This window comes from Chenopodium album, chromosome 20 (assembly GCF_948465745.1).
Source record: "Chenopodium album chromosome 20, dcCheAlbu1.1, whole genome shotgun sequence".
Classification (NCBI taxonomy): domain Eukaryota; kingdom Viridiplantae; phylum Streptophyta; class Magnoliopsida; order Caryophyllales; family Amaranthaceae; genus Chenopodium; species Chenopodium album.
Window position 1 is genome coordinate 6,548,518 of NC_137853.1, and position 13,002 is coordinate 6,561,519.

Consider the following 13,002-nt stretch of genomic DNA (forward strand, 5'->3'; position numbering starts at 1 on the left):
GGTGAGATTTCTTGTTAAAAGTTAACCATTCATCAATAATTATTCTTATTATTTTTATAATTGCACATTAATATGATCATCATTCATATAATATAAAATTAAAAAATTTGTGTTTACACAATTGTTTTGTTTTGGTGGACTGTGTTCAAACAATTATTGTTAATATGCTATGCTGTCTAATTGGCGTGATCGCCTATTGTGTTGTTAATTTGGACGTACGAAGAAATCTGTAATTAGCATATATGGTATAGAGAGTAATTGAATATCAATTAATTTTAGTTGATAAAAACTCTGCATCATCTTCTGATTTTTTACCTATTTATTTTATTTAACTTCATGCAATTTGGTTCAACAATTGATGAGTGTTGTATGATATTATGGCGTATGAGGGGAAATTGAAATAGTATTATTTGAATTTTGAAAATAAATATAGCAACCCTATTAATTTATAGGAAAACGATAAACATATAAGAAGCTTAAAAAGGAAATATTGAGAATAATTAACATTCATTACACCGATCTGCGCGTGATTTTGTCATTAATGTCCAACTTAATTTCATTTTAAAAAGTATATTTAATGCTTATACATAGCCCTAAGGGCTATATTTGGGTGAAATACTATATACATATAATTAGTTCTCTTATGCAAATAATGTACTAATAATTGATCATATAATTTTGTAACATATCTATGGTTTATATGACAGGCCGAGAAGATCTTTTAGTACTGGTTCAACAATATTACGAGGAGGTGCACCAAAACCAGTAGACATGGTTGAATATCTAATAGAAAATAGTCCATGTACTTGTGTGGCAGTGCAAAAGAAGGGACAAAATTCAGGCTATATTCTCAATTCCAAAACTCATAGAAATTTCTGGCTTCTGGTCTGAACCATTTTCAAAGGATTACATTTTTTTCAATCCTTTAAAAGAACTAGAACGAATATCATCGCGGTTAGACGGTACATTGGGATCGGAATGAAGCTTCTAGATAAGCCTTTATTCGGACTTATTGTAATGCTCTACTTATTGTAATGTAATACTCAACGAGGCGAGCTTAGAGATTCAATCGTTGGAGAAACATTGTACGTACTCTTTAATAGCTAGCTCATGTTGAGTTGAAGATTGAATTCTAGCTTATAAGTTTAATAGAGTAAAATGTCTATGGTAGTTAGATCAATTATTGGGGCACGTTAAAGAGCGAAAATGCTAGATATATCACAAACATGAATGATATACAATTATACATGAATCACGTCGAAGACTAACTTGAAGGCACACAATAAGAAAGCTCAATCCATGCCAAGCACCTTATTGTGCATCTCGGATATGCACATAATTTGGTGATAGTGTATATATTTAGGTAAAGGGGGTGTTTGGTATATAAATAGCAATTGGCTTTACAATGTGATCAAACAACTAATAAGTGTTGCGGTAATATTTAGTTTATACTTCCTCCGTTCTTTTTTACTTGACCCGCTTTGACTTTTACACTATTCATCACCCCTTCTTTGACCGTCTTTTGTGAATAATATATAAGGAAAAACATATTCATGTAAGATATTTTTGAATTCGTCTCAATAAGTACTATTATAATATGTAAATTTTATAATTTTTACTTATAGAGAATTAAAGTTATTGTTCGTTAAAGTTTTGCATTGACAAACGTGATAAAAGAAACAGGTCAAGTAAAAAAGAACCGAGGAAGTACATGTTTTAAAAAGGATTGTGAAAACTCACTCATCGATCTTTATTTAATATATTTTATGATCTTGAAAATTACCATGTCAAATGCGTATTTGATTCTGTGATTCAAGAAAATTAAATGTCATTTCGAGCTCAAACCATATATGATCAAACTCATGTTGAGGCTATGCCATCAAAATTCTTTGATCTAGAGCCAAATATATATAAGAATGCTCAAACTTGAGCACCAATATTTCTTAGGCTTCGTTTTTTAAATTTTATAATTTATTACTCATAAGTGATCATGCATACATAATAGCTATATATCACAATTAATAAACAAGAGATAGGATGTTAGTTAGTTTATGTTAGATTGAAAAATAATGTTGATCGTTTAAAGTTGGACATTTTTATTTGAATGTTAAATTGATATAGCTAGACTAGAACTTCAACCTTTTGTTGTTTATGTGTTGTAATTATTAGTTTTATTGTTCCATTATGCATTACAAAGTCCTTTAATTCAATTACTATAAGCTAAGCTTGTTGCCAATCTTCAAAGTATGATATAATATGCAATTTGTTGTTTGACCATATACATCAAACAATTGAAGCATTTAACTCAAGTATAGCATGAGCCTTTAAGTAGATCGATATATATACTATTATTGTATCAATGAATGTACGTAACGTTGATCGCCCGTCTAATCAAATCTATGGATATTAGCTTAGGGATATGCTCTTGGTAAAGTGAAGTTGGAGAATATGGCTTCTCATGCTATCGAATGGGGAAATTTTTATAAGCAAATTTGGAGATATATATGGAAGAACTAAATTTGGCTGGCATTTTTTTGTCCTTTTAATTAATTTTTGCCTTAAAAAAGTGACATTTGGATAGAGAAAGAACCTTACAACAATGTCATGCTTGTGAGTAAGAGCTCATGTCTCGTGAACTCCCACAACTACCAAATCCTCTAGAAAACATACTTGATTAAACTCTTATTCAATTTTGATCATGCAAGTGTTGAAACATTATCCACCAATTTTCCTTTTTATACTTTTTTATGTAACAAAATAAAAGTAAAAATAAAGTAATGATATAATAATAGATAATTAAGCTATACAATAAAAAGTTGGTGGAATTTAGAAGTGCACCACAAGGTAACAAGGGCATAAAAATTTGGTCAAAAGTCTATATATGGTTGACACACACATATATGAGTAAGTAGTATGTACATATTCCACAATCAATTTAATTGAAACTTCAGCGAAGACATGAATTTGTTTTTCCTTTTTTCCATGTAATTGATTCAACATATATTCTACAATTCAAAGGTAAAAAACAAATTGTATAGTAGAATGTAATGCGAGATGACCAAGAATTTTTTGTACAAAAACTAGGGAACTAAAATGACTTTCAATGATATGACCATGTATTAATGTATTATTTGTATAGAAACAAGGGAAAATTACTTTGAATGGTATGTAACTATGAATTTTTGGCCGTGTCTAATATGATACTAATAAAAATACCCCAACAATTACAATTGTTTGGGAGTTGGAAGATCCAGAAATTCCCTTACCTCTCTTCCCTCTACTCTCAAGCCTACGTAATTTCAAGTGCAATATGCAGAACTACGATGAATTGACCTGTAAGAGATTCTGATTTAGCAGGGTCTTTCATGTTACAAAATATTTATGACAATTTGTCTTAATTGTATTTTACAGGTTAAATATAAATGTATTTTTGAAATAATTCTTATAAGCTTTCAAGACTTCAACCTAGTTTTGATCAATTCTTTTATATTACACTCGTGGTAACATACTTGTAAGTTGTACTAACTAATACTCCCTCCGTCCCTTATTGATAGTCGTTTATGGTGAAATTTCACAGGAAGAAACTTAAATAACTTAAATAAAAAGTACTAAAATTACATTTGCTTAGCAAGGTAAATTTATATGGGGTATTGTAAGATCTAGAGAAAGAAAGTAATAAAAGTATATGCAAATGCAAGATTTACATAGGGAAGCTAAATTTGCACAAATATTGATGCAAATTGGAGGAGATTTTGGTAAAAAAAAATTAATATTAATAGCAGTTGGAAAAAATAAATGACACTGTCATTTTGAAACTTAAATTAGGCCATAAGTAACTATCAATAACGGACAGAAGTATCATTTTATAAATTTAAAATAATAGAGTATATATTAATGATCAAAAATAAATTGCAAAATGCAAAGGAAGAAGAAAGCAATTTTAAAAAAGCTGTCAATTTTGTAAAAAAAAAAAAAAAAAAAAAAAAAAAAAAAAAAAGGTGTCAACATCATAGAAAGGTGACGCGTGGAACAGAAACCCATGAAGAAGAAGAAGTCCGTTTGCAACTCACGGAATTTGAAAAAAGAGACTTTTCTTTTCTTTCATTTTTATTTCATTTCCTTTCCACCCCTAAAAATAATTAATTGGTTGGGAGGTCAAAAAAATTGAGTCTTTCTTTTTGCATTGTTTGGTTGCATAACTCACATTTCTCCCACTCCAAAAACATCACTAATATTGTACAGAAGAGAGAGAAAGAAGAGAGAGAAAAAAGATGGATTGTTTCGAAGCATTGCACTCAACAGAAGGAAACCAAGAATCTAAAATAAAAGGAGTAATGACGCACGGTGGTCGTTATGTTCAGTACAATGTCCACGGCAGTTTATTTGAAGTTTCTTCTAAGTATGTTCCTCCTATTCGTCCCATTGGTCGTGGCGCCTCTGGCCTCGTTTGGTATGTCTTCATTTCAAATTCTTTGTAATTTCTTTAATTCTTTGTTTTTTTTGTTATTAATGCTCATTTATTATGTGGATTTGTGTTCTTGTTTGAATTTTGGTGTGTTTTTTTCTCGTAGTAACAAGTAATTGTAGCAAAAATAGTCAAGTCACGTTGATAGTGTAATTTAAACGAGCATGCAAGCTCACTATATCATTAATTTATCGTGAAATGTTGAAAATTACTTCATATTTGTACAAAGAATAAGTTATTGTGAGACTATCTCGTACAAAATAGGTGGTAAGGGTATAAGACTAACATGTTCTCTAATGGGGTAACGTTGTTTCAGTTTTGAAAAATGGGTTAATTGATGTAGTTGGTTTTTGGTTTTTGGAAAATTTGATGGGTGTTGTTTATATTGGTTTGTATGTTTTCTTGTTGAAAATTAAAGTTTGGGTTAATTGATATTGATTGACTTATTAGAGCTAGATGAAAGGGAGTTTGTATTTATACTGTATTTTGTCTCTTTTGATGTCTTAATGAGCTATTTGTAGTTTGTATCTGCTAATTTATTTGTTTTTAGGAGATCAAAACAGAAAATGGTTGTTTTTGATTGAGAATGAGCAAATACTGTATCATTTGTTGTTACTCCATGGATTGCAAATAGATGCTGTGATTGTTGATAAAGTTATTGTTATCTTCAACTTGTGGCTGTGATTATAAATGAACACTACTATAGTATTTCTTGTTAGTCCATAATTGAAAATAGATGCTGTGATTGTTGATAAATGTATTGTAATCTTCGATTGGTGGTTGTGATTACTAATGAACACTACTATAGTAGCTCTTGTTAGCCCATGACTCGAAATAAACGCTGTGAATCTGTGATTGATGATAAATGCATTGCTATCTGTTATCTTCAATTGGTGGTTGTGATTACTAATGAACACTACTGTAGTAGCTCTTGTTAGCCCAATGATTTGAAATTGATGCTGTGAATCTGTGAGTGTTGATTAGTGTTTGTTATCTCTAATCTAAATTAATCATGAAGGATGGATGCTGCTAAAACTACTTGAATTTAACATATATTGTAGTGTTAAGACTAGAACTTTCCTGACTGCTCAAATAAGGCCAATTTTCGACTTTATAGAGATGGTTTTCCAAAGGAAATTTCATAGATTACTGTCTTTTTGTCAGTTCGATCTACTTGTGGAATTTCCGTGCCCCTGCCCTTCTGCTTGCTTTCTGTGCTTATTTAGTTTTTCTGTAGTCATTTTCATTGAGGGTGATCCATCTCAAAGTACATAGGAAAGAGTTCATGTCTGTTTGGCTTACATGATGTCGGAAAATGACTTATGCTATATGGGTTACAACTGTCAGAGAAATAACACATTTTTTTATTTCCAGTGCTGCTGTGAACTCAGACACACACCATGAGGTTGCTATCAAGAAGATTGGTAATGCGTTTGACAACATAGTAGACGCAAAAAGAACTCTCAGAGAGATCAAACTACTTCGCCATATGGACCATGAAAATGTGAGCTTGCTTTCGCAGTTTCATTATGTGTTAGCCTTCTAGCAGTAAAGATTTTGCGTTTCAAAGTATTATCTTTGATTATTGCATTTAGTTTCTTGCTGCAATTGTACACATCTTCATGTCAGGTTATCAGTAATCTCTAAGATTTATCAGAGTTTAAATTTCTTGGTTTGATGCAGATTATTGCCATAAAGGATATCATCCGACCACCAAAGAAAGAAGCATTCAATGATGTTTACATTGTTTATGAACTGATGGACACTGATCTTCATCAGATAATTCGCTCTAACCAAGCTTTGACTGATGATCATTGCCAGGTTTGTCATAATTACTGCAATTGAGATCAAGTTCTCTGGAATCCCCAAGTCATTCTTAGGCTTTGTTTAGTTAAGAAAAAGAATTCTATGTTAATGGAAATCGAGTTTCAAATCAGTTTTCTTTGTTTGGTCCTTACTAGAGAAGGTGAAAAAGAAAATGAATGGGAAGGAAATTGAAAGAATATGGAGGAATATATGACATTGCTTACTTTGAAAAGAATAACACTTTTCAACTTGGATAATGTTTGGAACTAGTTAGTGGTTGTTTGGGATACCTCTGAAGTTTTAATAATTTATTTTTCCACTGTTTTAAACATGTAATTTCCCCATTGAACTTGCTGTTAACTTTTCTCAATCCAAGTTGTTAAAGAGACTGATATTTTTTGTGAATTGCAGTACTTCTTATACCAGCTATTACGCGGCTTAAAATATGTACACTCTGCAAAGGTCTTGCATCGTGATCTCAAGCCCAGTAATTTACTTCTTAATGCAAACTGTGACCTAAAGATTGGAGACTTCGGGCTGGCTAGGACCACTACTGAGACAGATTTTATGACTGAGTATGTTGTAACTCGCTGGTATAGAGCACCTGAGTTGCTCCTTAATTGTTCAGAATACACAGCTGCAATTGATGTCTGGTCTGTTGGTTGTATATTTGGTGAAATTATGACAAGAGAACCCTTGTTCCCAGGCAAAGATTATGTTCACCAACTGAGGCTTATTACTGAGGTAAATATCTGCCCTCCCTCTTATTTTATAGTTACAGTTTATTCCTCTGAAGTTCAGTTCATGAGGAAGTATGTTCGAAGCTCAGACTTTGAAGTACTTGGTTAAGCTTGAGGAAGGCATCCTCTGAGGTTAGCTTGATATATGTCCATTTGATGCTCTCGTCAGCTGGTAAATTCTACTTGTGTTAATTATAATAGCCAATTTCTGATATATATAGCCTGGAAATGATCATGCAATTTTAGTGTATATGCCAACTTTCTTCGTGCTTTGGTGCTTTCATGTCATACATTGCGTTGGCATTATTTATGATATATTATATCTTAAAATTCTTCATTAGACATGTTAATTGTACAATTAAGATGATTTCTTAATACCCTACAACAGACTGATACATTATGTCATTTTGGATCCAAAAGTTGATAGGGTCACCAGATGATTCGAGCCTGGGCTTTCTGCGGAGTAACCATGCCAGGAGGTACGTGAAACAGCTTCCACAGTATCCAAAACAGCAATTCTCAGCAAGGTTTCCTAATATGTCCCCAGCAGCCACTGATCTGTTGGAGAAGATGCTCGTCTTTGATCCCAACAAACGCGTTACTGGTACTGACGAAAACCATTTTGCATTTACATTTACAAGTATTCCTTAAACACTCCTTTGGTTCATCATTGATTAATCTTCTTTGTGTGCTAATCTGTCTACAGTGGACGAGGCACTGTGTCACCCATACTTAGCCTCCCTCCATGACATCAATGATGAGCCCATCTGCTCAGCACCTTTCCGCTTTGATTTTGAGCAATCATCCTTGACAGAAGAGAACGTGAAAGAGCTCATCTGGAAGGAATCAGTGAAGTTCAACCCAGATCCCGCTCATTAAGTACAAATGACAGGACAAACCGACAAATTGCTTTGCTTCTGCTACAAAAGGTAGTCTTCTGCAGTTTTTACTCTTGCATACCCTGCTTATTCTTGGAGGAGACTGCCTTTTTAGGTAAATGAAGCTGTTTGTCAAGAGTCAGCATCCAGTTCTTTCATTCCGAAATGTTAGCCAATTTGGATTATGTATTTAGCTTCGGTTCCTTGTAAAAGAGTTGATGAAATAGGAAAATAAGGAAATTGGAGTTCCTCTATAGCTAGAATTTTAGATTATGGACAATTATATGACCTCTTAATACTTTAAAGTGAGTTATTTTAGTTTATTTTGTATAACTTGCTCAGAACTTCTTGACTCTGTATATTTACTGAAGTTGAATACATTCTCTGCATTCAGCCTGTATTCAATCAGAACTACCTTCTATTGTTGCAATTTCTCATCCTTGGTAACTAGCTAGAATATATAGTATGTCTAGTTGTCTACTACATGTCATCAATCCTTTTTGTCCGGAATTAGTTCACACTGTCTCACTTCTCATATTCAATTATTTGACTATTTTTAGTATATATTCATTTATAATATCAGTGTTTAAGTAACGGCATGTAAGAAAATTCATACATAAACTAAGATATTTAAAATAATGTGACAACTTTTTTTTTTTACTATCAATTTCTGATAGAGCGAGTAATATTGTTTCTTAGGTAAGGAGTCTAGTATATCCCGATACCAGATACCATAAGATACGGGTAATGGGTTTATAGAGGAGCTTTCTTATTTGGACACATTCATAGTAGGTATTGGAGTTTTTTGATCAGCTTCTCAAATCTCAATTTCATATCCATAAATACATTGATATGCTTCTCTTAATAAGGTAGCCCCCTTTTCTTTGGTAGGGAGATTGAAACAAACTCCAAGGATTTAATCGAAATTGTATATGATATCAGATTGTAAAATCCTTCATTCTCTATGGTAAAAAGCAACAATACATTTCAGACAGAAGAATAGGGTAATGTAAAAACTTTCATTCATATCTTCTTTGCTTCTAGACTGGCTTCAATTCTCATCCATCAAAGGTACCTCTTTCTCTCGTAAGAACATGTTTGGAGTTTGACATCGTCGATTGGCAAAGGATCTTTAGGATACTGACATTCTGTTTTATGATCAGCTCCTTGATCAGCCAACGCATCACAAGGTTTAGGTGTGACATCGCTTGAGATCCCACCAACATCAGTGCAAGTCCACTGAACTTTCTTTGGTTTAGCAGCCAGCGTTATGGTCACATTCGATATACAAATCTCAGTAAAAGGATCACCTGCAATCCCTTCTAATCTAGCTGCCATTTTCACATCATCAGCTACCATATCTCTGTAGTTGATGTTTTTTATAGTAGGAAGAGCATTCGGATCATACTTGTCATCAGGATGTGACCCGTAATTCCCTGTCATCCAAAACGCCCATTTCATTGTATGCATTGTAAAGCCTTTCACATAAATATCTTTCACAAAACCTCCTCGTCCTGCTCCTGTCTTGATTCTCACCCCAGACTCCGAGTTTATGGCCACTATGTTCTCTGCCCTGACATCTTGTATTCCTCCTGACATTTCGCTACCTAAAGCAATCACAGCACTTGTAGGAGAAATGCATGTCAAACGACGGATAATGAGCTGCTTCGTGGGCATTCCGTAGGAAATTCCATACTCATCCCACCCACTCTTGACAGCAACACAATCATCCCCAGAGACAATGTAGCAGTCTTCAATTCTAGTGTTTGTGCAGGAGTCTGCAAAAAAAAAAAGGCAGGGCATAACACATGTAATTAGATTAACATTTTTCACAAATTGACAATCGCAACCATTTAAGGTACCACTACGACAATCCAATGTATCACCATAACCATGTGATATACTACCACAAGTCCACAACTACCTTCTTCTCTAGGGATTGGAATTATATTACACCTCTGAGAGAATCACAGAACATTATTCGATAAGTTATCGTTAACCAATCTAGATTAGTGTAAAAAACTAGAAAATTTAACCAAAAGAACCAAAATATACCTGGGTTAATCCCATCAGTGTTAGGAGAGTTAACTGGAGCACTGATTGTAATGCCTTGAATTATAATATTGCTGTCATTATGAAAAATTATCATTAAATTGTATTAAAAAATGTTGTAAATGAAGCTTAAAAAGATGATGAAAGTAAGTTTACCTGCTATAAACAGGATGAATATTCCATGAAGGTGAATTAATTAGTGTGATGTTCGATATTTGAATACCATCAGAGTACAGAAGCTCTATTAAGTAAGGCCTAGTATTCTTAAGCTGCTTATGATGGAATTTCTGCCACCACATTTCACCTTGACCATCAATTGTGCCATTTTCCCCTGTTAATATAACATAGTAACTCCATATTAATATATTGTTTAATGTCTATTAATACTATGATTAGATAAACTTTGGTTACAATATGAAAGTGCATCCTAATTATAATTTATAAGTAGTGTACCTGTGATTATCACATCTGTGAGGTTGCTACCAGTAATTAGGCTGGCATATCTTCCACCAGGACCATCCCTTCCATGGCCATATGATGGCAAGGGCGTGATCAATGGCCACTCGTTCATGTCCTGTTATAGTAGAAGTAATTTCTGTTTTAGCATATGATAAAATGAACACCATCTTTATTTTTCTATATTTACGGGTTGGTCTAGCATACTACATGTTGTCTAGAGGTGGTAAACGAGTCATTTGAATGTGATTTGGTTCAGCCATATTTAAGGGTTGAGCCATTTGGTTGGATATTACTAGTGACTGAAATTATCAGGTTGGTTTGGATCGGGTCAAGTTCAACAAACATTGAGTACAAGTCGAGTTTTGGTCACCCAATGTAATTTAAGACATAAGTCTAATAACCAATGCAATAGTATGTAACTATATTTTACTAACAAAATCCACCCAATAACATTTCATTAAAATTATAATACAAGTGTAAAAAAAAAAAAAATCTTACAAAAAAGTAAAAAACAAACCTGAGAAGCTAAAAGAACAGCATCCTTGTGAAGAAAAAGAGTAAAATGACTAGTAAGATTGAAGCTTCCAGTTAACCATTTTCCAGCAGGAACAAACAGCAAAGCTCCACCGTCCGATTCAAACTGGCTAAGATGATCAACGGCTGTCTTAAAAGCTTTAGTATTAGAGGTGTTTCCATCACCTACACCTCCAAAATCAGTAATAGAAGCACTATGACTTCTGCAGCTCATTGCAACATACTCAAAGTTTTCCAATACTGCCCTTGTTTTTCTTCCTTCGACGCCTTTCGAATCAATGATTATTCCTAATAAGAAAACTAAACAGAATAATACTACACCCATTTTTTGTACCTGAAAACAAAATTAAATTTAGATTGAAAAGAAAAAAATTTATTAAAATGTAAACAAAGTTTTATACAAAAGAACATGTAAAGAGAGGTTGTTTAACTATGTTTCTTGTTACCTTATAAGTTGTTAAAGAAATTCCCTTTAGATGCATTTTTTTGGAATAATGTGGTTTAGTTTTGGATTGTATGAATGATGATGAATTTGTGGGTGAATTTATATATTAGAGAAAAAGTGGAAGGAAAAGTTTTGTTTTTTGGGTCCCAAAATGTAATAATATAAGGTTAATTAATAAATAATGTTCACGGAAGTTATTACTGTTCTCTTAATGGTCATGGACTGACCTTATGTTATTCTTGGAATGTAGCCAGCTAGTAGTTTGTTTTAATTTTATCCTATAGAATGTGCTGTGGAGTATCGAGTATGGTCGTATGGATAATGGATTATGTGTTGGTCATTGTCGCGACTTGTGATACGATCATAGGGAGTATAGACGTATAGTCTAGTGTGTTGATGACTTCATGAGCTACTCGAGCCGAGCTTGGTTTAAATACACTGTCAAAAAGAGGTACTACGTATATAAATTATATTGAATAAACTCTTTCAGTAACCTATTAAAGAAAATTCTGCAAATTTGTGACGCAAATATTCTTGCCTGGACAAACTTGTGTGCACACAACATTATCTCTTGATGATGATTGTTTACTGGTTTCAGAGTTGTGCACACAACTATATCTTGAAAGCTTCACTTCCATTGATAGCGCAATAAGTCATAAACATAATCAATTTCTCTTTGAGTCGAGATATTAAGGTTTCATACTCAGTATATTTTAGTTTCACTTTAATTTATCTTATCTGATCTCATTCTTATAAATGTCTCTAGAAACCTGTTAGGTATTTTGAAACACGATAAGTATAAACACTATAAAGTAAACAGCCATACGCCCATACATGTGGCCATATGGGCCAAATTAGATTAGTGTGGCATAACGTGCAATTTGTGCATAAGGATTTACAATGCAACATAGTAAATGATAAGATAAATTATCAAATAAACAGATTGCACTATTAAAGCAGAAGAGCACACTCAAGACCCACTACTACTTGTTGTGGCTTCCACAACAAAAACTACCACTTACTAAATTAATTGGTTAGTTTAGTGGTACCTAATCTTAGTTACACAACAGCCTTTTACACAAAAAATATTATTATTACTGCCATTTACAAGAATAGCTCCAAACTTATTGTCAATTTATTTTTATTCCCCTCAAAGCTTTTTAGTGCAGGTCCAATCAAATGGTTGTTGCACTAACATATATTAATAGCATTGAGCAAATAGAGCAATCTTTCTAGCCAATATTTAAGAACCAAAACGTGTAAGGTGTACCCAATAACTTTTTTTTCTAAAGTAGCATGTTCGAGTTTATATACTATATTTGGTAGGTGATAATAAATAACGATAAATGTAACATAGTTATGGTAATAATCAAATTAGAATTAATTAAGTATACCTACTTAAGATAATCTTTAAAGTAGTAACAATTGATCATGAAATTTTGTTTTTATAATACTATTTGATATTTATATATTTTAGTACTACCATATTAACAATAACCTTCTCAAGACCATTGTTAGCACAATCAATTCAATGTATTTGGTCCTTGATTGAACAACACCTAAAACTCAATAGGACCATAAAGTCGACATAAATAGGAAATCAATATTAACACTAACATGAAC

At 32.8% G+C, this 13,002-nt stretch overlaps 2 protein-coding genes across 2 annotated transcripts; one reads left to right on the forward strand and one right to left on the reverse strand.

Annotated features, from left to right (window-relative positions):
• The first annotated feature begins 4,127 nt into the window (after positions 1-4,127).
• Positions 4,128-8,300, forward strand: LOC145598488 (mitogen-activated protein kinase homolog MMK2-like). Its single transcript, XM_081654848.1, has 6 exons — positions 4,128-4,450; positions 5,840-5,969; positions 6,149-6,286; positions 6,683-7,015; positions 7,432-7,615; positions 7,718-8,300. The coding sequence occupies exons 1-6, from the start codon at positions 4,272-4,274 to the stop codon at positions 7,888-7,890; spliced, it is 1,137 nt and encodes a 378-aa protein (XP_081510974.1). The 5' UTR covers positions 4,128-4,271; the 3' UTR covers positions 7,891-8,300.
• A 504-nt stretch (positions 8,301-8,804) lies between these two features.
• LOC145598026 (putative polygalacturonase) lies at positions 8,805-11,436 on the reverse strand. The gene is made up of 6 exons (XM_081654312.1): positions 11,381-11,436; positions 10,918-11,268; positions 10,395-10,515; positions 10,098-10,272; positions 9,945-10,015; positions 8,805-9,667 (listed from the first exon to the last, which is right to left on the reverse strand). Exons 1-6 carry the CDS (start codon positions 11,414-11,416, stop codon positions 8,955-8,957), a joined length of 1,467 nt encoding a protein of 488 aa, XP_081510438.1. The 5' UTR covers positions 11,417-11,436; the 3' UTR covers positions 8,805-8,954.
• Positions 11,437-13,002: the final 1,566 nt, after the last annotated feature.